This window comes from Mustelus asterias, chromosome 24, assembly GCF_964213995.1.
Source record: "Mustelus asterias chromosome 24, sMusAst1.hap1.1, whole genome shotgun sequence".
In the NCBI taxonomy this organism is placed as follows: Eukaryota; Metazoa; Chordata; class Chondrichthyes; order Carcharhiniformes; family Triakidae; genus Mustelus; species Mustelus asterias.
In genome coordinates this window covers 61,213,454-61,238,394 of record NC_135824.1, presented here as the reverse complement: position 1 = coordinate 61,238,394, position 24,941 = coordinate 61,213,454, and the positions used below count along the sequence as shown (strand labels likewise).

At 51.0% G+C, this 24,941-nt stretch overlaps 1 protein-coding gene and 1 pseudogene across 2 annotated transcripts; both read right to left on the bottom strand.

Moving 5' to 3' along the window:
- LOC144511462 (leucine-rich repeat and fibronectin type III domain-containing protein 1-like protein) lies at positions 1 to 24,728 on the bottom strand. Of its 2 annotated transcripts, XM_078241842.1 has the most exons (3): positions 23,320 to 24,707; positions 1,269 to 1,657; positions 783 to 894 (listed from the first exon to the last, which is right to left on the bottom strand). In XM_078241842.1, exons 1-3 carry the CDS (start codon positions 24,705 to 24,707, stop codon positions 863 to 865), a joined length of 1,809 nt encoding a protein of 602 aa, XP_078097968.1. In that variant the 3' UTR covers positions 783 to 862. The 2 variants fall into 2 exon arrangements, with proteins under 2 accessions (XP_078097967.1, XP_078097968.1); XM_078241841.1 differs by having other exon boundaries at positions 1 to 1,657; positions 23,320 to 24,728.
- Positions 14,671 to 14,823, bottom strand: LOC144511592 (U2 spliceosomal RNA; annotated as a pseudogene).
- Positions 24,729 to 24,941: the final 213 nt, after the last annotated feature.

Here is a 24,941-nt window from a genome sequence, read left to right as displayed (position 1 = left end):
GATGGCACAGGTTTTTAATATAAAAACATGTTCATCAACAGCATTGGTTAAAAAAAGTCATGGGTGACACAACTCTTTACGATATATAAATGTAGAATACAGATACATATATCCATATAAATATCTGTACACTGATATCCAGACAGATATATAGATATTGTACATACACTGACACAGAAATCTATCCAGACCAGCCAGATACTACAAATGAAGTCATTTTAAAGTTGGACACTCTGTCCGCGTATTTCAATCTTTCCTTCCTCGTTTTTCCCGTGAGTTTCTGCTTATACACTTCTTATTTTTTGATTCCAATAAACATCAAAGCTGTGTGCGTCTTCTTTGAGATGAGAGTGTTAATGACAGGAGCTCATTTGCTTTATTTTCAGTGACTGGCTCTCCCGGCCGGTGATGTGTGAAGTATTCGGAATGCACCTTTATTGAACACAAAGCTCCGGATCGCTGAGACCCGCGACCACCTGGCGGGAGGGATGAAAAGAAAACACCAAGAAAGTGACGGACTCCTCTGGCGGAACGTGCCATGTCCTCGGGGCACTGATGTTGGCAGCAATGAACCTTCCCGTTCCAAAGGTTTCAGTATCGTGCTCGTATAAGGCACCACTGCGGATGGTAAGGGTCACATCCCGAGGTTTTCCTGCCCCTGCTCGCTCCCTCGAAAGGTTTTACCTCTGTGCGAATGCTAACCCCGCATTGAATGGCGGACTGGTGATACTGTCCCGCGAGTGAGGTTGGGACTCACACGGTGCTTTCCAACATCCATTCGGTGCTGCTAAAGGTTGTTCTCTTGCTTTCCAGAACAGTGTCATCAGAGTTCAAATTCTGCCCACTGCCAGTCAGATTTATCCTAGTCCGTGCCCTCCGGGGGTAACTGTGACTCTGGAACAGAGAATAGTCTCCATCAAACGAGTGTCTATGGTGAGCTCTCGAGATTTCAGAGGGCAGAACAGATACATTGCTTAGTTTAGATTGTTTCTCCCGTCGAGGTAGAGTGCCCTTGCTCGGTCTAATCAAACACACGGACAAACTGGAGTCAGTTGTGCTCCCTTCTGTCTGCCCCTCTTCAGAAGACAACTGAGCTTCTTTCTGGGAGTCTATGCTTGGCTTTGCCCTCCTGCATTGCGCTTGAGACAAAGTGGCGGCAGTCAGCACAGTTCTGGTTTGCGGTAAATGGCCCTTTTCCCGAGACACGTTTAATAGCACAGTCACCGAGCCCTTGGAGGATTCACAAAAAATCTCTGGAATTGACTCACCTGAACCCTCGGCGAGCTTGGAGCTGGAGCGAGTCATCCCTCCGTTCTGACCCCCGTTGGTCTGTGAGCACATGTTGCTCACAACAGTCTTGTGTTCTCCAGTGTTATTGTAGACCTTATACCTGATCATAAGGATGATGATGAAGACCAGCACGGAGGCCACAATGATCCCTCCAATGATGATGATCATGGTCCCACCAAGGAACTGGGTGTGCACTGAATGACACTGGGTATACTCCTGTTCTGTAGTGAATTGGACGCAGCCCACCACCCTAGTCCCAGTCATCGAAGTGATTCCGTCATCGTAGACAGCCAAAATACACAGGTCATAGTCCCTGCCAGGAGCTAGGTCATTCACCAAGAAGGTTTTGCTTGCAGACGGAATCATTCTGAAAGATACAAGACACTTAAATTAGTAAATAGTATGTCACTGACAAGGATACAATTCCCCCCTTTGTTTTCATTTTATTTAATTTTTAACGGTTCTCAACCTTTTATTTCTTTATTGTCTTTCTTCACTTTTCTTCCCCCCGCCCCCCACTTTCCCCATATTTCATCCCTCTTTCCTTACCTTTTCTCCCCATTTGAACAAAGAACAAAGAAAATTACAGCACAGGAACAGACCCTTCGGCCCTCCAAGCCTGCACCGACCATGCTGCCCCGACTGAACTAAAACCCCCTACGCTTCCGGGGACTATATCCCTCTATTCCCATCTCATTCATGTACTTGTCAAGATGCCCTTAAAAGTCACTACCGTATCCGCTTCCACTACCTCCCCCGGCAACGAGTTCCAGGCACTCTCTGTGTAAAAAATCTACCTCGTACATCTCTTTCAAACCTTTCCCCTCACACCTTAAACCTCTGCTCCCTAGTAATTGACTCTTCCACCCTGGGAAAAAGCTTCTGACTATCCACTCTGTCCATGCCTCTCATAATCTTGTAGACTTCTATCAGGTCTCCCCTCAACCTCCGTCGCTCCAGTGAGAACAAACCAAGTTTCTCAAACCTCTCCTCATAGCTAATGCCCTCCATACCAGGCAACATCCTGGTAAATCCTTTCTGTACCCTCTCCACAGCCTCGACATCCTTCTGGTAGTGTGGCGACCAGAATTGAACACTATATTCCAAGTGCGGCCTCACTAAGGTTCTATAAAACTGCAACATGCCTTGCCAATTTTTAAACTCAATACCCCGGCCGATGAAGGCAAGCATGCCGTATGCCTTCTTGACTACCTTCTCCACCTGCGTTGTCACTTTCAGTGACCTGTGTACCTGTACACCCAGATCCCTTTGCCTATCAATACTCCTAAGGGTTCTGCCATTTACTGTATATTTCCTATCTGTATTAGACCTTCCAAAATGCATTACCTCACATTTGCTTCCCCTTTCCCCCCATTTTTCTCAATTTTCCCTCTCTCCCACCCATTCCCCTCTTCCCCCACATCTTCATCTGTCATAGTTTACCTTCTAATTTCAGCTTCTCTGCCAGTTGGCCATTCACACCCTTTATTCTCTCTATGGGCTGCCATTAGCAGCCTTTTCCCCTGGTTTCCATGGCTATGACTCATCTTTCATTCCCTCCCCCTGTAGTATAAATATCACCCACTTTCTCTGCCTTTTAGCTTTGACAAAGGGTCACCTGGACTCGAAACATCAGCTCTTTTCTCTCCTTACATATGCTGCCAGACCTGCCGAGATTTTCCAGCATTTTCTCTTTTGGAAGCATTTCCCATATTGTACCAATCATTAGGCGGGATTTTCTGGCCGTCCTCACCCCGAGACCAGAAGATCCCGCCCAGGGTCAACAGGTCTTGCATGGTCCCTGTTCCGCCCGCGACAATTGCTGTGGCAAGCGGGACGGTGAAATTCCACCCAATGCAATTCACAAGTCATTTTGAATTCAGCTGGATTTACTTGGATCTTCCTTCAGAGCTGCAAACTGTGGAGACTCATAGCTCGACTGAAACTGGATTGTAAATCCATAACTTGATGTCAGTCAAGATAGAGTCATAGAATCCCTACAGTGCAGAAGGAGGCCATCCGGCCCATCGAGCCTGCACCGTCAACAATCCCACCCAAGCCCTATCCCCATAACCCCATGCATTTACCCCAGCTAGTGCCCCTGACACTGAGGGGCAATTTAGCAGGGCCAATCCACCTAACCTGTACATCTTTGGACTATGGGAGGAAACGAACACCCGGAGGAAACCCATGCAGACACGGGGAGAACGTGCAAACTCCACACAGGCAGTGACCCAAGCCGTGAATCGAACCCGGGTCCCTGGCGCTGTGAGGCAGCAGAGCTAACCACTGTGCCGCCAAGATGGTGGCAGGTAAACTACAATTGGTCAGAGCACTCTCTGGTCCAGGAGGGGGGGGAGTATCAGTCAGGATTCCCAACCGCTGTGTAACGACTTAAACTAGAAAGAGTGCAGAAAAGATTGACTAGGATGCTACCGGGACTTGATGGTTTGAGTTATAAGGAGAGGCTGAATGGACTGGGACTTTTCCCTCTGGAGTGTAGAAGGCTGAGGGGTGACTTATAGAGGTCTATAAAATAATGAGGGGCATAGACAAGGTAGATAGTCAATATCTTTCCTAAAGGTAGGGGAGTCTAAAACTAGAGGGCAAAGGTTTAAGATGAGAGGGGAGAGATACAAAAGTGTCCAGAGGGGCAATTTTTTCACACAGAGGGTAGTGAGTGCCTGGAACAAGCTGCCAGAGGCAGTAGTAGAGGCAGGTACAATTTTGTCTTTTAAAAAGCATTTAGATTGTTACATGGATACGATGGGTATAGAGGGATATGGGCCAAATGCGGGCAATTGGGATTAGCTTAAGGGTTTTTTAAAAAAAGGGTGGCATGGACAAGTTGGGCCCAAGTGCCTGTTTCCGTGCTGTAAACCTCTATGACTCTATGACTTCAGCGAGGCCCAGGGGGGTTGGGCCTCTTGGAGTATGAGCTCCCTGATTGCCATTAATTGCCCGCCCAACCAGAGAGTCTCATGTGTAACGTAAGCTGGGAGTGTCAGGTCTTCTGGCACTCCAGACTCTGACCACGTTCCTGAAGCACTCTATGAATGAAATAGAGTTTGTAAATAAAGGGAATCTGGTGAAGAGACAACGGCCTCTGAGGAGTTATTTCACCGCTGGTTTCTTTGCACTATTGAATGAATGTCAAAAGTCAAAGTAAAACACATTTACCCCGCTCATCCCTCTGACCAATGCACCCCAGGACACTAAGGGGAAATTTAGCATGGCCAATGCACCTAACCCGCACATCTTTGGAGTGTGGGAGGAAACCGGAGCACCCGGAGGAAACCCACGCAGACGAGGGGATAATGTGCAAACTCCACACAGGCAGTGGCCCAAGCCGGGAATCGAACCTGGGTCCCTGCTGCTGTGAGGCAGCAGTGCTAACCACTGTGCCACCGTGGGAATCCCAGGATTTTGACCCAGCGATTGCGAAGGAATGGCGATATGTTCCCAAGTCAGGATGGTGAGTGACTCGGAGGGGAGCTTGCAGGTGGTGGTGTTCCCATGTATCTGCTGCCCTTGTCCTCCTGGGTGGAAGTGGTCGTGGGTTTGGAAGGTGCTGTCTAAGGATCTTTGGTGAATTGCTGCAGTGCATCTTGTAGATGGTACACACTGCTGCTACTGACTGCACGAGAAAGAGAGAAATCTGACCTAACAGATTGCCCAGAAATCCTTTTGAAAATCTATATTGGGTGCAGAGTCCGTAGCTTTTGTACTGTACAAGTATACAGTTCTGAAATCATTGCAGTGTGATCTCATCATCAGAGCTTTGAAAGTGATGGGTGAAAATGTCTTTAGGCTTCACTCAACCTGTGCGATTGTGTCTGAACCTTTATTTGGGGATGCTGCCATGTAGGTACCAGGGCTTCCTCCTGAAACACTGAGTGTGATATGATTCAAGGCAGTTAAAGCAATGTAACAGCTTTTTGATGGGTTCATTTCATTATCCGAGTCATATTGCTTTGGAACGGAATCACTGCAATGTTTCTCGGAATAGGATATCTCATCAGGCCAGTCTCCCTCCTCTTAGAATCATAGAATCCCTGCAGTGCGGCAGGAGGCCATTCAGCCCATCAAGTCTGCACCATCACTCCAACAGACCAGGCCCTTTCTCTGTAACCCCACACGTCTCCCTCGTTAATTCCTCAACCCTGCACATCTTGCAACAAAGGGGCAATTTACCATGGCTAATCCACCTAACCTACACATCTCTGGAGACTAAGGGGCAATTTAGCATGGCCAATCCACCTAACCTACACATCTTGGGATGCAAAGGGGCAATTTAGCATGGCTAATCCACCTAACCTACACATCTTGGGACACAAAAGGGCAATTTAGCATGGCCAATCCACCTAACCTACACATCTTGGGACACAAGGGGGCACTTTACCATGGCCAGTCCACCTAACCTACACATCTTGGGACACAAAGGGGCAATTTACCAGGGCCAATCCACCTAATCTACATATCTCTGAAGACTGAGAGGCAATTTAGCATGGCCAATCCAACTAACCTACACTTCTTTGGAGTGTAGGAGGAAACCGGAGCACCCAGAGGAAACCCACGCAGACATGGGGAGAACGTGCAGACTTCACATAGACAGTCATCCAAGGCTGGAATTGAACCTGGGTCCCTGGTGCTGTGAGGCTAACCATTGTGCCACCGTGCCGGCCATGGTTGAAAAATTATTATTCCTGGCAATTGTATCAGTTTTGGGGTTTATTTATTTCTGGGAGTTTATCCGGCATTCTCTTTCTGTTTTTCCATGGGACTGATTACCTTCCTTCATTACTCTTCACATCAACCAGCATATTCCTTTTTGCATTTGCCAGGTGGCACGGTGGCACAGTGGTTAGCACTGCTGCCTCATAACTCTAGGGACCCGGGTTCGATTCCCGGCTTGGGTCTGTATGGAGTTTGCATGTTCTCCCTGTGTCTGCGGGAGTTTGTTCCCACAGTCCAAAGATGTGCGGGTTAGGTGGATTGGCCATGGTAAATTGGCCCTTAGTGTCCCAGGATGTGTAGATTAGAGGGATTAGCAGGGTAAATATGTGGGATTATGGGGATAGGGCCTGTGTGGGATTGTTGTCAGTGCAGGCTCGATGGGCTGAATGGCCTCTTTCTGCATGTAGGGTTTCTATGATTCTGTGATATTTTTTGCACATACATGTGCTTATCTAAACGCCCCTTAAACATCCCTATCATATCTGGCTCCACGACCACCCTTGGCAGCGTGTTCCAGACACCTAATTCTCTGTGTGAAAAAACTCGTCCCTAACATCTCCTTTAAACTTTCCCTCTCTCACCTTCAGTGCACGTCCTCTTGTGTTAGGCATTTCAACTCTGGGAAATCCTGCAGGGGAGTGAATCTGCCATCCTCTCCTGGTCTGGCCTAAATCATAGAATTCCTACAGTGCAGAAGGAGGCCATTTGGCCCATCACGTCTGCACTGACCACAATCCCACCCAGGCCCTATTTCCGTGACCCCACAGATTTTACCCCTGACACTAAGGGGCAATTTAGCATGGCTAATCAATCTAACCCGCCCATCTTTGGACTGTGGGAGGAAACCGGAGCACCCGGAGGAAACCCACGCAGACACGGGGAGAACGTGCAAATTCCACACAGACAGTGACCCGAGCCGGGAATCGAACCCGGGTCCCTGGCACTGCGAGGCAGCAGTGCTAACCACTGTGCCATTGTGCCACAAGATGTCGCAATATGTTAGGCTCCAGAGCCACAGTAATGTTGACTCTCAACTGTCCTCTGAAATGGCCGAGGAAGAAACTCAGTTTGATTTGATTTGGTTTATTATTGTCACATGTATTGGGATACAGTGAAAAGTATTGTTTCTTGCACGCTATACAGACAAAGCATACCATTCATAGAGAAGGAAATGAGACGGTGCAAAATGTAGTGTTACAGTCATAGCTGGGATGTAGAGAAAGATCAATTTAATGCGAGGTAGGTCCGTTCAAAAGTCTGACAGCAGCAGGGAAGAAGCTGTTCTTGAGTTGGATGGTACGTGACCTCAGACTTTGTATCTTTTTCCCAACGGAAGAAGTTGGAAGAGAGAATGTTTGGGATGTGTGGGGTCCTTAGAAGATTCATAGAATCATAGAAACCCTCCAGTGCAGATCGAGGCCATTTGGCCCATCGAGTCTGCACCGACCACAATCCCACCTCGACCCTATCTCTGCTGAGTTACCCTGCTAATCCCACAAACCCATCACATCCTGGGGCACCAAGGTTAATTTAGCATGTCCAATCAACCTAACCCGCACATCTTTGGAGTGTGGGAGGAAACCGGAGCACCCGGAGGAAACCCACGCAGACACGGGGAAAATGTGCAGACTCCACACAGACAGTGACCCAAGCCGGGAATCGAACCCGGGTCCCTGGCGCTGTGAGGCAGCTGCGCTAGCCACTGCGCCACCGTGCCGTCCCTCCTTGATCATGCTGGCTGCTTTCCCGAGGCAGCGGGAAGTGTAGACAGAGTCAATGGATGATGGGTTGGTTTACGTGATGGATTGGGCTACATTCACGACCTTAGTTCAAGGCAATTAGGGATGGACAAAGGATGTTGTCCCAGCCTGTGATGCCCACGTCCCAGGAATGAATAAAATAATGCCCCAACGGTGCTTTCCAAAATATTTAGGGTTCTGAAGAACGTGGAACACAAAAGGAAAATCACAACCAGGCCCTGGGAACTCCCAAACATCAAGCAACAAAAGCAGGAATAAAGCGTGGCGAACTGCACGAATAATCAGCTGACGAATGAATTCACAAATCGCAGGAGAGTTGGTGCAGTGTGCGCCTGCACCAGGCAATAAAAGTCAGACTGTATTTAAATTATCAGGGCTTCAGTGAGAGGCATTTTGCCCATAAATTATTTGTCGACCATGTTGCTGACCGAGCAACGGCTGCACAAAGAATTAATGTCTCTCTCAGAGGCTATTCAGCCCATTTTTTCCCCCGTGCTGTCGCTATCTCGTCAGGCCTAGATGTCTGACGGAGACAAAGCGTTGCAGGAACACAAAGGGAGGTATTGTCAGGCCTGGGTGAGACTCAGGGTCCACCTAATATTTTGATTACGCTTGCCACTTATTCTCAGTCCCGCTGAAGGTCATCGGAAGGCAGAGACAGTGAGGTGTATCGGTTTGCAAACGCAAGGTTTTTGTACAGCGGCAACACACAGCTAGGAAATGCCAAGAGCATCATTCATTCCTGATGATTCGACATAAAAAGATGATAACTGAATTCTCCGCTAGACAGAAGCTGACATTTATGACTGCTTGGTGCTGATGGAGGTGAGAATTGTTAGCACTGGGATATGGAGCGGTTACTGTTACAGAGGCTCAGGGATGACTTTAAGTTCCAGGATCGCGCTCCGAGTGCCGCGACGCATTCCGGTTTTCAATGCCAGGAGGAGATTTTAAAGAAGGGAGCAAATTAGAACCCCCCCTCACCCCACCTCTCTGGGAGTCATATCCTCTGAAGGATGCCGAGTGAGGGGTAAGCAGAGGCGGTGACCATCCCAGCCCCGTGTTCCAACAAGATTGTAGAGAAAGGACCAGTGACCACTCCCTGAAAACTCTTCACACTTTATTTGGCTTAATCGTTTCCCCGTCACTCCCAGGACAGGTTCAGCACGGGGTTAGATACAGAGTAAAGCTCCTTCTACACTGTCCCCATCAAACACTCCCAGGACAGGTACAGCATGGGGTTAGATACAGAGTAAAGCTCCCTCTACACTGTCCCCATCAAACACTCCCAGGACAGGTAAGGAACGAGATAGGGACAGAATCCATCTGCATTGAATTTGGGCAGTTTTGTGTTGCAAATGTTGAGAATTGTTTTGGGAGATAACTCGCCGTCAGAGAGAGAGATGAAATGTTGGAAACGGAAGGATGGACCGCAGTGTGAAAGATGTGAAACTCGCTTCACCACCCAGCTGATAAATGCACCTTTCCATTTCATACCCCAGGCCAAATTGGAAATAGCAAATCATTATTTCCCTTTCAATTGGAATGACTTTTTTCCTGTTTGAATTAGTTCTTCCATTCTGAGAGCTCTCTCCACTATCTGGGTTAATGAACAGTGACCATCCTCCATGTGCCTCGCCTGAGCTGCGCGCGTGAGCCCAGACGTCATGTGTTGGCAGCTTCCTCTCCACTCAATGCTTCATACTCGAGTGCCGTCCTCACCCCCTCACCCACATACAGCACCATCTAACATGCGGGCACCAACTGACCAGTGGCTAGAAGCAGCATCTCCGGCCATGATTAAATGGCGGAGCAGACTCGATGGGCCGAGTGGCCTAATTCTGCTCCTGTGTCTGACGATCTTATGGTCTTATTTTCCAATTCCCCAACTAAAGAATGGACTCAGGAAGAAGAAATGTAAATTAGTTAAAGCCTGATAGTGAGGCAGTGTGCGGCAAAGGATCGGCTCAGTGGGAAACATACTTGTCTCTAAGTAAAGGGTGCAAATCTCACTCAAAACAGACTTGAGCTCAGAAATCCAGGCTAACACTTCAATACAGTGCTGAGGGAGTGCCGCACCGTCAGAGGGTCAGTACTCAGGGAGTGCCGCACTGTCAGAGGGTCAGTACTCAGGGAGTGCCGCACTGTCAGAGGGTCAGTGCTGAGGGAGTGCCGCACTGTCAGAGGGTCAGTGCTGAGGGAGTGCCGCACTGTCAGAGGGTCAGTACTGAGGGAGTGCCGCACTGTCAGAGGGTCAGTGCTGAGGGAGTGCCGCACTGTCAGAGGGTCAGTGCTGAGGGAGTGCCGCACTGTCAGAGGGTCAGTGCTGAGGGAGCGCCGCACTGTCAGAGGGTCAGTGCTGAGGGAGCGCCGCACTGTCAGAGGGTCAGTGCTGAGGGAGTGCCGCACTGTCAGAGGGTCAGTGCTGAGGGAGTGCCGCACTGTCAGAGGGTCAGTGCTGAGGGAGTGCCGCACTGTCAGAGGGTCAGTACTGAGGGAGCGCCGCACTGTCAGAGGGTCAGTGCTGAGGGAGCGCCGCACTGTCAGAGGGTCAGTGCTGAGGGAGTGCCGCACTGTCAGAGGGTCAGTGCTGAGGGAGTGCCGCACTGTCAGAGGGTCAGTGCTGAGGGAGTGCTGCACTGTCAGAGGGTCAGTACTCAGGGAGTGCCGCACTGTCAGAGGGTCAGTACTCAGGGAGTGCCGCACTGTCAGAGGGTCAGTACTGAGGGAGTGCTGCACTGTCAGTGGGTCAGTACTGATGGAATGCTGCACTGTCAGAGGGTCAGTGCTGAGGGAGTGCCGCACTGTCAGAGGGTCAGTGCTGAGGGAGTGCCACACTGTCAGAGTGTCAGTGCTGAGGGAGTGCTGCACTGTCAGAGGGTCGGTACTGAGGGAGTGCTGCACTGTCAGAGGGTCAGAGCTGAGGGAGTGCCGCACTGTCAGAGGGTCAGTACTGAGGGAGTGCTGCACTGTCAGAGGGTCGGTACTGAGGGAGTGCCGCACTGTCAGAGGGTCAGTGCTGAGGGAGTGCTGCACTGTCAGTGGGTCAGTACTGAGGGAGTGCCGCACTGTCAGAGGGTCAGTGCTGAGGGAGTGCCGCACTGTCAGAGGGTCAGTGCTGAGAGAGTGCTGCACTGTCAGAGGGTCAGTGCTGAGGGAGTGCCGCACTGTCAGAGGGTCAGTGCTGAGGGAGTGCTGCACTGTCAGAGGGTCGGTACTGAGGGAGTGCTGCACTGTCAGAGGGTCAGTGCTGAGGGAGTGCCGCACTGTCAGAGGGTCAGTGCTGAGGGAGTGCTGCACTGTCAGTGGGTCAGTACTGATGGAATGCTGCACTGTCAGAGGGTCAGTGCTGAGGGAGTGCCGCACTGTCAGAGGGTCAGTGCTGAGAGAGTGCTGCACTGTCAGAGGGTCAGTGCTGAGGGAGTGCCACACTGTCAGAGTGTCAGTGCTGAGGGAGTGCTGCACTGTCAGAGGGTCAGTACTGAGGGAGTGCCGCACTGTCAGAGGGTCAGCGCTGAGGGAGTGCCGCACTGTCAGAGGGTCAGTACTGAGGGAGTGCTGCACTGTCAGAGGGTCAGTGCTGAGGGAGTGCTGCACTGTCAGAGGGTCAGTACTGAGGGAGTGCTGCACTGTCAGAGGGTCAGTGCTGAGGGAGTGCCGCACTGTCAGAGGGTCAGTACTGTGGGAGTGCCGCACTGTCAGAGGGTTAGTACTGAGGGAGTGCCGCACTGTGAGAGAGTCAGTACTGAGCGAGTGCCGCACTGTCAGAGGGTCAGTGCTGAGGGAGTGCCGCACTGTCAGAGGGTCGGTACTGAGGGAGTGCCACACTGTCAGAGGGTCAGTGCTGAGGGAGTGCCACACTGTCAGAGTGTCAGTGCTGAGGGAGTGCTGCACTGTCAGAGGGTCGGTACTGAGGGAGTGCTGCACTGTCAGAGGGTCAGTGCTGAGGGAGTGCCGCACTGTCAGAGGGTCAGTACTGAGGGAGTGCTGCACTGTCAGAGGGTCGGTACTGAGGGAGTGCCGCACTGTCAGAGGGTCAGTGCTGAGAGAGTGCTGCACTGTCAGAGGGTCAGTGCTGAGGGAGTGCCGCACTGTCAGAGGGTCAGTGCTGAGGGAGTGCTGCACTGTCAGAGGGTCGGTACTGAGGGAGTGCTGCACTGTCAGAGGGTCAGTGCTGAGGGAGTGCCGCACTGTCAGAGGGTCAGTGCTGAGAGAGTGCTGCACTGTCAGAGGGTCAGTGCTGAGGGAGTGCCACACTGTCAGAGTGTCAGTGCTGAGGGAGTGCTGCACTGTCAGAGGGTCAGTACTGAGGGAGTGTCGCACTGTCAGAGGGTCAGCGCTGAGGGAGTGCCGCACTGTCAGAGGGTCAGTACTGAGGGAGTGCTGCACTGTCAGAGGGTCAGTGCTGAGGGAGTGCTGCACTGTCAGAGGGTCAGTACTGAGGGAGTGCTGCACTGTCAGAGGGTCAGTGCTGCGGGAGTGCCGCACTGTCAGAGGGTCAGTACTTAGGGAGTGCCGCACTGTGAGAGAGTCAGTACTGAGCGAGTGCCGCACTGTCAGAGGGTCAGTGCTGAGGGAGTGCTGCATTGTCAGAGGGTCAGTGCTGAGGGAGTGCCGCACTGTCAGAGGGTCAGTACTGAGGGAGTGCCGCACTGTCAGAGGGTCAGTGCTGAGGGAGTGCCGCACTGTCAGAGGGTCAGTGCTGAGGGAGTGCCGCACTGTGAGAGGGTCAGTACTGAGCGAGTGCCGCACTGTGAGAGAGTCAGTACTGAGCGAGTGCCGCACTGTCAGAGGGTCAGTGCTGAGGGAGTGCCGCACTGTCAGAGTGTCAGTAGTGGGGGAGTGCCACAGTGTCAGAGGGTCAGTACTGAGCGAGTGCCGCACTGTCAGAGGGTCAGTGCTGAGGGAGTGCCGCACTGTCAGAGGGTCAGTAGTGGGGGAGTGCCGCACTGTCAGAGGGTCAGTAGTGGGGGAGTGCCGCACTGTCAGAGGGTCAGTAGTGGGGGAGTGCCACAGTGTTAGTAGTTCTGCCTTTGAGAGGATAAAGCCAGGTCAGTGCTGCCTGTTCTCTCAGCTGAAGGTGAAACATCCCATGGATGGTCTTTCGAGGGAGGAGTTGGGGAGATTTCCCTCGTCTCTGAACTCACATTTATCCCTTAATCACTCTGCCACTTGTGGGATCTTTTTTTGACTTTATTTATTGGTCACAAGTAAGGCTTACATTAACACTGCAATGAAATTGCTGTGAAAATCCCCTAGTCGCCACACTCCGGTGCCTGTTTGGGTACACCGAGGGAGAATTTAGCATGGCAAATGCACCCTAACCAGCATAGCTTTGGAGTGTGGGAGGAAATTGGAGCACCCAGAAGAAACCCACGCAGACACGGGGAGAACGTGCAGACTCCATACAGACAGTGACCCGAGCCGGGAATCGAACCTGGGTCCCTGGCGCTGTGAGGCAGCAGTGCTAACCCACTGTGCCACCATGCCATCCCAAGTACTCAATTGCTGTAAAATATTATGAGAAGCCCAGGGGGTGTGAACAGAGCTGGATAAATGCAAATAATTTATTTGACCGCCAATCACATATCTTCCGATAGAAAGAGTTATAATGGAATGTTCATTCTGCGGAGGACTGGAAGCAGCAAGGAGAACAAAATCATTTAATTTAATAAGTTTCCTTTGCTTTATTTACGATTTAGGCATTTATTTAAAAAGACGGCACTTTTGTTGGATTAATTTTTAGTTTGATTGATGGCAGTGGGGCAGCCAAGTGCCGATCTAAATGATCCAATCAGGGAGCAGAGGGACAATCCATAAATCACGGCTGTTTCATTATGTGGATTTCCCCAAGTGCAAATTGGATTGGCGATTTGAGTATTGGCATTGATCACTCTCAGTGTAATCACACAGGGCAACTATGAATCAATGCCATGAACTTTCAGACACTGAAATAGCTGATTAGTTGTTGCTCGTATGCCCATCGACTGAGTGCGGCGCCTAACCTATGATAATAGATGGTACGAGAGGGGCATCGGGAAGATCTATGCGTTTCTATGCCATCTTTGGACTGCTAAATCCATGAACATTAACATTGAGTGTCCCCAGCACAATTTGAGTGTGGACAAAGCTTCCTTTACTCCACCTCCGCTAATGAGTCTTGAATCTCCGCTTTATAAATATTTGGTCAACGCGCTGGCATTTGTTAAAGCTGTCTTCAAGACTACTTTAAATGAGGAAGACAACACATTGCAATTAGTCTTGTAGGCAATTCTTTACTCCATTATCCAAGTGAAAAGCTATTTTCGCTTTGTCACTGAAGTGCTGTCAAACCATTCGGAGAATACTCAGGAAATCTCTCACGGTGGCACAGTGGTTAGCACCACTGCCTCACAGCGCCAGGGACCCGGGTTCGCTTCCCGGCTTGGGTCACTGTCTGTGTGGGGTCTGCATATTCTCCCCGTGTCTGCGTGGGTTTCCTCCGGGTCCTCACAAAGTTCAAAGATGTGCGGGTTAGGTGGATTGACCATGCTAAATTGCTCCTTAGTGTCCAAAGATGTGTAAGTTCGGGGGATTGGCCATACTAAATTGTCCCTTAGTGTCCAAAGATGTGTCGGTTAGGTGGATTGGCCTTGCTAAATTGCCCCTTAATGTCCAAAGATGTGTGAGTTAGGTGGATTGGCCATGCTAAATTGCCCCTTGGTGTCCAAATATGTGTAGATTCGGTGGATTTAAAAAAAAATTCCAATTCAATCAAATCAAGTCCAATTCAGAGTCTCAACAAGTTGAGACATTCCCAATCCAAGCTGACAAGACTCCACTCCTGTCTTGGGCCTGATCTACATGAGCCAAGCTGATTGGAGTAGGTGCAAGTCCTCCTCCTCCAAGGTTTGATCTCATTTGCATCTTAGCCAAAAGGCCGAGATGCCGCTTCTAAAAATTGCTTCAAATGAAGCTTAAATGTAACCTAATGACCTCAACCAAGTGCAGCCTGTCCGTACTACACTTGATCTTAGCCAAAAGGCCGAGAAGCGATTCGGTGGATTGGCCATGCTAAATTGCCCCTTTGTCCCAAGATGTATAGGTTCGCTGAAACGGCCATGATAAATGCACTGGTATACAGGGATAGGATGAGGGCATGGACTTTTGGAGGGTCAGTGCCGACTCGATGGGCTGAAAAGCCTCCTTCTGCACTGGTCTGGATTCTATGGATTCTCCTGTATTGATATTCCACCCCGACGTACTGGCGTTTTTTGGGATTCAAGAATATGCACAGCAATTTCCTGTAAACATTACCATCAAACCAGAAGTGGTTACTTGCTGATGTTGGAATAGAAATTCCGAGTTCCCCAATGATTCCAAGGTGTAAAACGTAAGACTTTGCAAACATCTCGAAAGCAAGTTTTCTGGTTTGATTGATTGATCTTTCGTGATGGCGCCCTCTTCATGTTAATGGATCTACGCTGAGAATCCATAAAACCCTTATTGGCAGCAAACGTATTTTAACTTTCTCAGCATTGATGTTCTTGCTGAGGTTATAACAGTATCTCTGTCCTCACATATAATTTGGAAATAAACCGGCAGTTAAATTTAATGTTTTTGTTTCAGTTGAGGCTTCACACAAAATAAATATTTCGCTTTATCTGAAACTTCACACAAATCATGATGCAAACTGGACTTACTGTGCAGAGACCTCGGTACTGCACTTTAGAGAGGATATATTGACCAGGTAAGTAGATCTGAAACACATCTTGGGGAACAATTATTATTGAAGTACGCAGCAACAGGAGGAGTACATTCAGCCCCTCAAGCCCATTCTTTCATTCCTTGAGATCATTTAAACTGACAAGGTGGCACAGTGGTTAGCACTGCTGTCTCACAGCGCCAGGGACCCAGATTCAATTCCGGCCTTGGGTCACTGTCTGTGTCGAGTTTCCCCGTGTCTGCGTGGGTTTCCTCCGGGTGCTCTGGTTTCCTCCCAGATTCCAAAGATGTGCAGGTTAGGTGGATTGGCCATGCTAAATTGCCCCTTAGTGTCCAAAGATGTGCAGGTTAGGTGGATTGGCCATTCTAAATTCCCCCTTAGTGTCCAAAGATGTGCAGGTTAGGTGGATTGGCCATGCTAAGTTGCCCCTTAGTGTCCAAAGATGTGTAGGTTTGGGGGATTGGCCATTATAAATTGCCCCTTTGTGTCCAAAGATGTGTAGGTTAGGTGGATTGGCCATGCTAAATTGCCCCTTAGTGTCAAAAGATGTGTAGGTTAGGGGGATTGGTCATTTTAAATTGCCCTTTTGTGTCCAAACATTCGTAGGCTAGGTTGATTGGCCATGCTAAATGCATGGGGTTATGGAGATGGAGGGGTGGGTCTACGTAAGGTGCTCTTTCAGGGAGTCGGTGCAGGCTTGATGGGCCGAATGGCCTCCTTCTGCACTGCAGGGATTCTGTGAGTCTATGATCATTGCTCACTTGCGTCTAACTCCATCTACTCTGTTTGATTTAATTATCCCTTCGTACCCTCGGAAAGAATAGGAGCTACCAAACATTCTCTGTTCCATCTTCTTCCGTCAGGAAAAAGATACAAAATTCTGAGATCACGTCCCAACCGACTCAAGAACAGCTCTTGCCCACCCACCAGTGGGAGTCGTCTCCCTCGATCTGCCCGACCAGGTCCGTTCACCATCCCAAAGCCTCAATCGGATTCTCTTTTCAGCTTCGATATTCCAGAGAGTGCAACCTTCGTTTATAGAGGGGGCGATTCTCCCAAAAACATTCTAATTCGCGTAAAAACTGGAGTAAATTCCGCTAGATTTTTCAGCGGGAGTTTCAGAATGAATCTCCCACACTCTGTGTGCTGCAGAGTGCCCGAGTGTGAATCACGCTGAAAACCAGGTGGTGGGGCCTATTTCCGCTGGTGAGGCCGGCAGCACAGCGCTGAGCGGGCCACTGCGCGTGCGCCGATCTGTCAGCGCCGAGACTGACACATGCGCAGTGGCCCCCAGTGCGGGTCTCCCGATTGCTGGCCAGCCCGATGACCCCCGCAAAGGATTCCACTAGAGTCTCCCGGGAGATGGGAGAATCGCCCCACAATCTCTCCTCAAAACCTGGCCCTTTGGAACTGGGGTATCAATGTGGTGTATCTGGACTGCACGCCTTACTTAGAACCATAGAACCACAACAAAGTTACAATGCAGAAGGAGGCCTTTCAGCCCATCTTTTCCATGCCAGTCTGAGGACACCCAGGTGCCCCTTCTAATCCCACCTTCCTGCACCCGGTCCATAAACCATATCATAGAATCCCTACAGCGTAGATGGGGGCCATTTGGCCCATCCAGCCTGCACCAACAACAATCCCACCCAGGCCCTATCCTCATAACCCCTACTAACCCCCCCTGACACTAATCAGCATGGCCACTCCACATAACCTTTCTTTCATTCATTCGTGGGACATGGGCGTCGCTGGCTGGGCCAGCATTTATTGCCCATCCCTAGTTGCCCTTGTTCAGAGGGCAGTTGAGAGTCAACCGCATTGCTCTGGCTCTGAAGTCTCATGTAGGCCAGACCGGGTAAGGATGGCAGATTTCCTTCCCTAAAGGACATTAGTGAACCAGATGGATTTTTCTGACAATCGACAATGGTTTCATGTCATCAGTAGATTCTTAATACCAGATATTTTTTATTGAATTCAGATTCCACCATCTGCCGTGACGGGATTCGAACCCGGGTACCCAGAATATAAGGTGAGCTTCTGGATTAATAGTCTGGTGATAACACCACCAGGCCATCGCCTCCCCATCGACCTACCCATCTTTGGTGTGTGGGAGGAAACCGGAGCACCCGGAGGAAACCCACGCAGACACGGGGAGAATGTGCAAACTCAACACAGACAGTGACCCGAGGCTGGAATCGAACCCAGAACCCTGGTCCTGCGAGGCAGCAGTGCTAACCACTGTGCCATCGTGCCGCCAATTGGCCAATTTACCTTTTTTAGAAGTGCCATGCCTAGAACTGAGCACAATTATTCCAGCTTACGTCACAATTTAGTAACTTGGTCTCCCGGACCCCAAAAACCAACTCTAGCCTACTTTGGGTAAATCCTAAATTTGGGGGAGGATTCTACAGGGGCAGAATCGCTAGACTGGCAATCCAGAAACCTCGGGTCATGTTCTGGGGATCGAGATTCAATCCTACCACGGTAGATGGCAAAGAATTACCACAAACCCTTTGCTGATTGCCATAAAAACCCATCTGCTTCCTCTCGAGAAAGGTATCTGCCGTCCTTACCCGGTCTGGTTTCAGACCCTCAGCAACGTGGCTGGCTCATATACATCCTCTGAAACAGTCTGATGAGCCAGTTCAAGGGGCAATTAGGGATGGGCAATAAATGCTGGCCAGCGACGCTCACAACCCGTGAAAGAATGAAGAAAAAATGGAATTCCAATTCCAACCGTGACTGGCACAGTGAGAAATCCATTAATGTCCTACAGTAATGTCCATTCGAGAGGGCTAGTATACAAGAGCAGGGATGTACTTCTGAGGCTGTATAAGGCTCTGGTCAGACCCCATTTGTGAGCAGTTTTGGGCCCCATATCTGAGAAAGGATGTGCTGGCCTTGGAGGGGGTCCAGAGAAGGTTCACAAGAATGACCCCAGGAATTAAGGGTTTGTCATATGAGGAGCGGTTGAGGACTCTGGGTCTGTACTCGATGAAGTTTAGAAGGATGAGGGGGGATCTAATTAAAACTTACAGGATACTGCGAGGCCTGGATAGAGTGGACGTGGAGAGGATGTTCCACGAGTAGGAAAAACTAGAACCAGAGGGCACAACCTCAGGCTAAAGGGACGATCCTTTAAAACAGAGATGAGGAGGAATTTCTTCAGCCAGAGGGTGGTGAATCTGTGGAACTCTTTGCCACAGTGGAGGCCGGCTCATTGAGTGTATTTAAGACAGAGATAGATAGGTTCTTGATTAATAAGGGGATCAGGGGTTATGGGGAAAAGGCAGGAGAATGGGGATGAGAAAAATAACAGCCATGATTGATTTGCGGGGCAGACTCGATGGGCCGAATGGCCCAATTCCTATGGTCTTATGGTCTCGGTGCTTGGGCCATGCCAGTCTGTGATTCCTCTGCATGTGTTATAGAAATTCAGTGTAGTAAAGGACATAATATCCGTGACGGCTGTATAAATGGGCTGGCTGCTGGGATCAGCCAACCTAACCCTTCTATGAACCTGTGCAATTAGACCGAGGGCAGTTTCTAATGAGGCACTTCAGCAATGGGAATAGAAAAGTATTGATCCCCCCGCACCCCCACCCCACCACCCCCCCCCCCTGCAATCCATCACATTTGGAATTCTGAGCCACACTCCAACTCCGGAGGAACAGGGAACAAATGAACCAGTAAAACCGATGAAAGGGCCAATTGATTTTCCAGATATTAGTTCCCAGAAATAGGAACCATGGGAAGACCGGTCTGCACCTGCGGCGCGTCGGGTCTCAAGGAATAAAGGATGTTAGCAACAGCGGAGTGGCAGCAAGGTGGTTAACCCTGGTTGTAATTAAACTGTGGCACTGACTGCCTATTCTTTTCATTAACCCACTCCAGTCAGAGGCCCCAGAATAGCGCTGTACAGTACACACAACCAGACGGGACATCACTGTAGCATCGCGGAGAAAAGGGTTGCGAGGCGAAAGAGGCGCACGCTCAAAATGGAGAATTCTCTTACCCTGCACCCCAACACCCCCCTCCCCCCACCACCCTCCCCCCACTCCCATCCCCCACTCCCCCTCTCCCCTCCCCCCTCCCCCCACCTCCCTACCCCCCACCACCACCCTCCCCCCCAACCCCCTCCCCCCACCATCCTCCCCCCATTCCCCCTCTCCACTCCCCGCTCTCCCCACCCCCCCTCCCCACCACCCTCCCCCCACTCCCATCCCCCACTCCCCCTCTCCCCTCCCCCTCTCCCCTCCCCCTACCTCCCTACCCCCCACCACCACCCTCCCCCCCAACCCCCTCCCCCCACCACCCTCCCCCCATTCCCCCCTCCACTCCCCGCTCTCCCCACCCCCCCTCCCCACCACCCTCCCCCCACTCCCATCCCCCACTCCTCCTCTCCCCTCCCCCTCTCCCCTCCCCCTACCTCCCTACCCCCCACCACCACCCTCCCCCCCAACCCCCTCCCCCCACCACCTTCCCCCCACTCCCCCTCTCCACTCCCCCCTCTCCCCACCCCCCTCCCCACTTCCCTCCCCCCACTCCCCCTCTCCACTCCCCCCTCTCCCCACCCCCCTCCCCACTTCCCTCCCCCCACTCCCCCTCTCCACTCCCCCCTCTCCCCTCCCCCTCTCCCCTCCCCCCTCCCCACCTCCCTCCCCCCACTCCCCTCCCCACTCTCCCCTCCCCCTTCCCCCCCCGGCCCCCCCCACCCCCTCTGCCACCAACAGCATCTTCCCTGCTGCCGTCAGACTTTTGAATGGACTTACCTCACACTAAGTTGATCTTTCTCTACACCCTAGCTATGACTGTAACACTACATTCTGCACTCTCTCCTTTCCTTCTCTATGAATGGTATGCTTTGTCTGTATAGCGTGCAAGAAACAATACTTTTCACTGTATGTTAATACATGTGACAAGAATAAACCAAATCAAATCAAATCAAAAACCCCATTAAATCCCTCCAGCTAAAGAATTAAACAGTTCATTGAAGATTTTTTTTAAATTTATTTACGGGATGTGGGTGTTGCTGACTGGACCAGCATTTGGTGCCCATCCCTGAGCACATTGCTGTGGGCCTGGAGTCACGTGTAGGCCAGAGCAGTTAAAGACTGCAGATTTCCCTCCCTAAAGAGCATTATTTTATAAGTTTATTCATGTCACAAGTTGGCTTATATTAACACTGCAATGAAGTTACTGTGAAATTCCCCTAGTCGCCACACTCGCACCCCACCTCCCTGGAGTCTGATGATGCAGCTGTATAGAACACTGGTTAGGCCACATTTGGAATACTGCGTCCAGATCTGGTCGCCGCACTACCAGAAGGACGTGGAGGCTTTAGAGAGAGTGCAGAGAAGGTTTACCAGGATGTTGCCTGGTATGGAGGGTCTTAGCTATGAGGAGAGATTGGGTAAACTGGGGTTGTTCTCCCTGGAAAGATGGAGAATGAGGGGAGATCTAATAGAGGTGTACAAGATTATGAAGGGGATAGATAGGGTGAACGGTGGGAAGCTTTTTCCCAGATCAGAAGTGACGATCACGAGGGGTCACGGGCTCAAGGTGAGAGGGGCGAAGTATAACTCAGATATTAGAGGGATGTTTTTTACACAGAGGGTGGTGGGGGCCTGGAATGCGCTGCCAAGTAGGGTGGTGGAGGCAGGCACACTGACATCGTTTAAGACTTACCTGGATAGTCACATGAGCAGCCTGGGAATGGAGGGATACAAACGATTGGTCTAGTTGGACCAAGGAGCGGCACAGGCTTGGAGGGCCGAAGGGCCTGTTTCCTGTGCTGTACTGTTCTTTGTTCTTTGTTCTTTGTTCTAACCAGCATGTCTTTCAGAATGTGGGAGGGAACCGGAGCACCCGGAGGAAACCCACGCAGTCACGGGGAGAACGTGCAGCCTCCACACAGACAGTGACCCAAGCCGGGAATCGAACCCAGGTCCTTGGCGCTGTGAGGCAGCAGTGCTAATCACTGTGCCACCGTGCTATCCCAGCCAGATGGGTTTTTACGACAATGGTCATTATTAGACTTTCAATTCCAAGTTTTTTGCTGAATTCAAATTTCACCATCAGCCATGCTGGGATTCGAACCCGGATCCCAGGAACATTACCCAGGTCCCTGGATTATTAGTCCAGTGACGATACCACTACGCCATAGCCTCAACATGCTTGTCTAAGGCAACTGCTTCATCAGTGGCACGGTGCCACAGTGGTCAGTACTGCTACATCACAGCGCCAGGGACCCGGGTGGATTGACCATGCTAAAATTGACCCTAGCGTCAGGGGGATTGGCAGGGTAAATATGTGGGGTTACGGGAATAGGGCCTGGGTGGGATTGTGGTCAGTGCAGACTGGATGGGCTGAATGGCCACCTTCTGCACTGTAGGGATTCTATGATTCTATGACCAGGTTAGCCGAAGCAGTGAGGAGTGGCAGGCTATCAGAACATGAGGGGGACATCATGCCCTAGCCTAGCTCAGGACCTCATCCTGGGGTTGCAGACGTCCATTTCCCAGCAAGCCTTTCAGCAGATCCGGTCATTTCATCGGGGTCTGTGAGGCAGGGACGATGTTGCAGAATGTTGGTAGCAAAGAACCCCAACGGGGCTCATTGCTGTGCCCCTCCCCCCACCCCCCCGCCCCCCGGAGTGCGTTATTCAAGGTGACGCCTTTATTCAAACAGCAAGTGGGGCATTTTCACTCCAGCATCTCAGCACATTGGGTGAAATATCTGGACAGCACCTTGCAGTCACAGCAACACCAGCTCCTGTTTGAATCAATTGCTTCCCATGCCTTTAAAAAGGAATTATCGACATAAATATTGCAGCAGAGAAACAGGCCGTTTGGGCCATCTGCTCCGTGCTGGTGTTTATGTTCCACACGAGCCCCCTCCCGTCCAACCTGGTTTCACTCGATCCCCAAATTCATCAATCCTTTCTCCCTCATGTGTTTACCCAGCTCCCCCCTTAAATGTATCGTAACTATTCAACCCAGCGAATTCCACATTCTCCCCACACCCCGTGGGAGAGAGTCCCACATTCTCCCCACTCCTCTGTGGGAGCGAGTTCCGCATTCTCCCCACACCCCGTGGGAGAGAGTCCCACATTCTCCCCACTCCCTGTGGGAGCGAGTCCCACATTCTCCCCACTCCTCTGTGGGAGCGAGTCCCACATTCTCCCCACACCCCGTGGGAGCGAGTTCCTCATTCTCCCTCTCCCTGTGGGAGCGAGTTCCGCATTCTCCCCACACCCCGTGGGAGTGAGTACCACATTCTCCCCACTCCCTGTGGGAGCGAGTCCCACATTCTCCCCACTCCCTGTGGGAGCGAGTGCCACATTCTCCCCACTCCTCATGGGAGCGAGACCCACATTCTCCCCACCCCCTGTGGGTGCGAGTCCCACATTCTCCCCACCCCCTGTGGGAGCGAGTCCCACATTCTCCCCACCCCCTGTGGGAGCGAGTCCCACATTCTCCCCACCCCCTGTGAGAGCGAGTCCCACATTCTCCCCACTCCCTGTGCAGATTAGGTGGATTGACCCTAGTAAATGCATGGGGTTACAGTGATAAGATAAGGAGAGGTTGCGGGGGGGAGCTGGGTAAGATGCTCTGTCGGAGAGTTGGTGCAGAGTTGATGGGCCGAATGGCCTCTTTCTGCACTGTGGAGACTCTATGGTTCTATGGTTCCAGGTCAATATTCTTCCCCAAACCAACACTAAGAAAAGCAGATGAACCCATTATTGATTCTGTTCGCAGTTTGATTTTTTTTTGACCAAGTTAGAATTGAAGTTGTTGAGGAAGTTTTAAGGTGAGGATTTACCTGTACACAAGTGTGTCATCGGTGGAGCTGTTGTACTGAATTTGGTACATGCGGATCCCAGGGATGGGGCGTTGGGAGGGCCAGCGGATGAGGGCTGATGTCGTGCTCAGTTCAGTGGCCACCACCTTCTTATCCTGTAAGCTCTTGGTGTCAGTGCTGTTGGAGGGGGATCCAGATTTGGTGGAGGTGGTGATATCCGAGGAGCCAGGGGCCGACTCCTTCACGTGGCTGGTTAAGTTGACGAGGTGAGGGAGGGGGATGATCCCAATGGTGACGTTGTTCGTCGACTCTCCGGCCGCGTTGGAGGCGATGCAGGTGAACACGCCGCTGTCCTTGAGGGTGGTGATCAGGATGTCCAAGGTGCCATTGTCATGCAATGTGGTCCGGGACGTGTTGGAAACCAGCTTCCCCTCTGGCGAGCTCCAGAGAATAGAGGGGTCCGGATCCCCGACCGCTTTACACTTCAAGGTCACGCTTTGTCCTTCCATGACAAACACCTTGGTTGAATGAAGCCTCGTTATGAGAGGAGGTTCACAGACAAACTCGTCCTCGGAGATTGACCAGAAATATTTTCCCATCAAATGAGGCGGCGACGCACATGTCTCCAAGTCATCCTCCCTCGTCAGGCGTCGTAGCCATAGCAACTCACAGTTGCAGTGTAGAGGATTTCCACCAAAACTAAGCACCAACGAGAAATATTGGGCGCCTTTGGAATTGACCAATAGTTGAGTCCTTAAGAAAAGGGGATCAGGTGGAAGCTTATGCAATCTGTTAGACGTCATGTCCAATCTGGCCAACTTGTGAAGAACAGAGAAGGTCCCCTCTTCAATGTGGTCAATTAGATTGTGATCCAAGGTCAGAGTGTTCAAGTTGACCATTTTGGCAATGGCCTCCCAAGGAAATTGCTCCAAGTTATTGTAGGACATGTCCAGGTCTTCCAGACAGGTGATAAAGTCGTTGAAGGATCCTTCCGCAATGTGGCTGAGCTGATTATTGTTCAGGATTAAGTGCCGCAGGTTCACCAGACCTTTCAGGTGGTCGTTTACGAGTTTAGTCAGCCTGTTACTGTCCAGGTGTAAAGCCCGCAGTCCACGCAGGTCACCAAAGGTCAGCGGCATGATCTGGCTGATGGTGTTCCGAGACAAGGTGAGGTGGACCAGGCTGGTCATGTTCGCAAAGTCCTTCCTCTTGACGGTGGTGATGAAGTTATCGGTCAGGCGAAGCTCCACGGTCTTCCTGTTGATGAAGGGAGGCACGAAGAGAAGGCCGGTTTTGGCACAGAGGATGGCGAGGGACGGGGACAGGTTCTGGCAGATGCAGCGGTTGGGGCAAATCTGGGCCTTGACGGCCAGGCTGAGCAGGAGCAGAGAGAAGAGGAACCTTTCCATCGTCGATCAGGCTAGCGAGCTCTGGAGGAGGGAAAACAAGAATGTTACAAACCATTGACGGAATTGAATTGTTTTTACAGAGAGTGTCCAACACCAGGTAACATTTCTGATTGCTCATCGAGATGTCTCCCCAGGTTGACTCACAATTGTGCTGTTTGAGGACGTATCAAGCACTCTGATCACGAATATCTTTCTCTTCCACAATAAACTACCCTCCCTCATCAATTCCTGCTG

Excerpts from the sequence above, each read along its gene's own strand:
- LOC144511462 (XM_078241841.1), bottom strand. The coding sequence starts at position 24,707 with ATGGAAAGGTTCCTCTTCTCTCTGCTCCTGCTCAGCCTGGCCGTCAAG. Across the intron at positions 1,658-23,319 it reads GATGACACACTTGTGTACAG|AATGATTCCGTCTGCAAGCA; the intron begins GTAAATCCTCAC and ends TGTATCTTTCAG.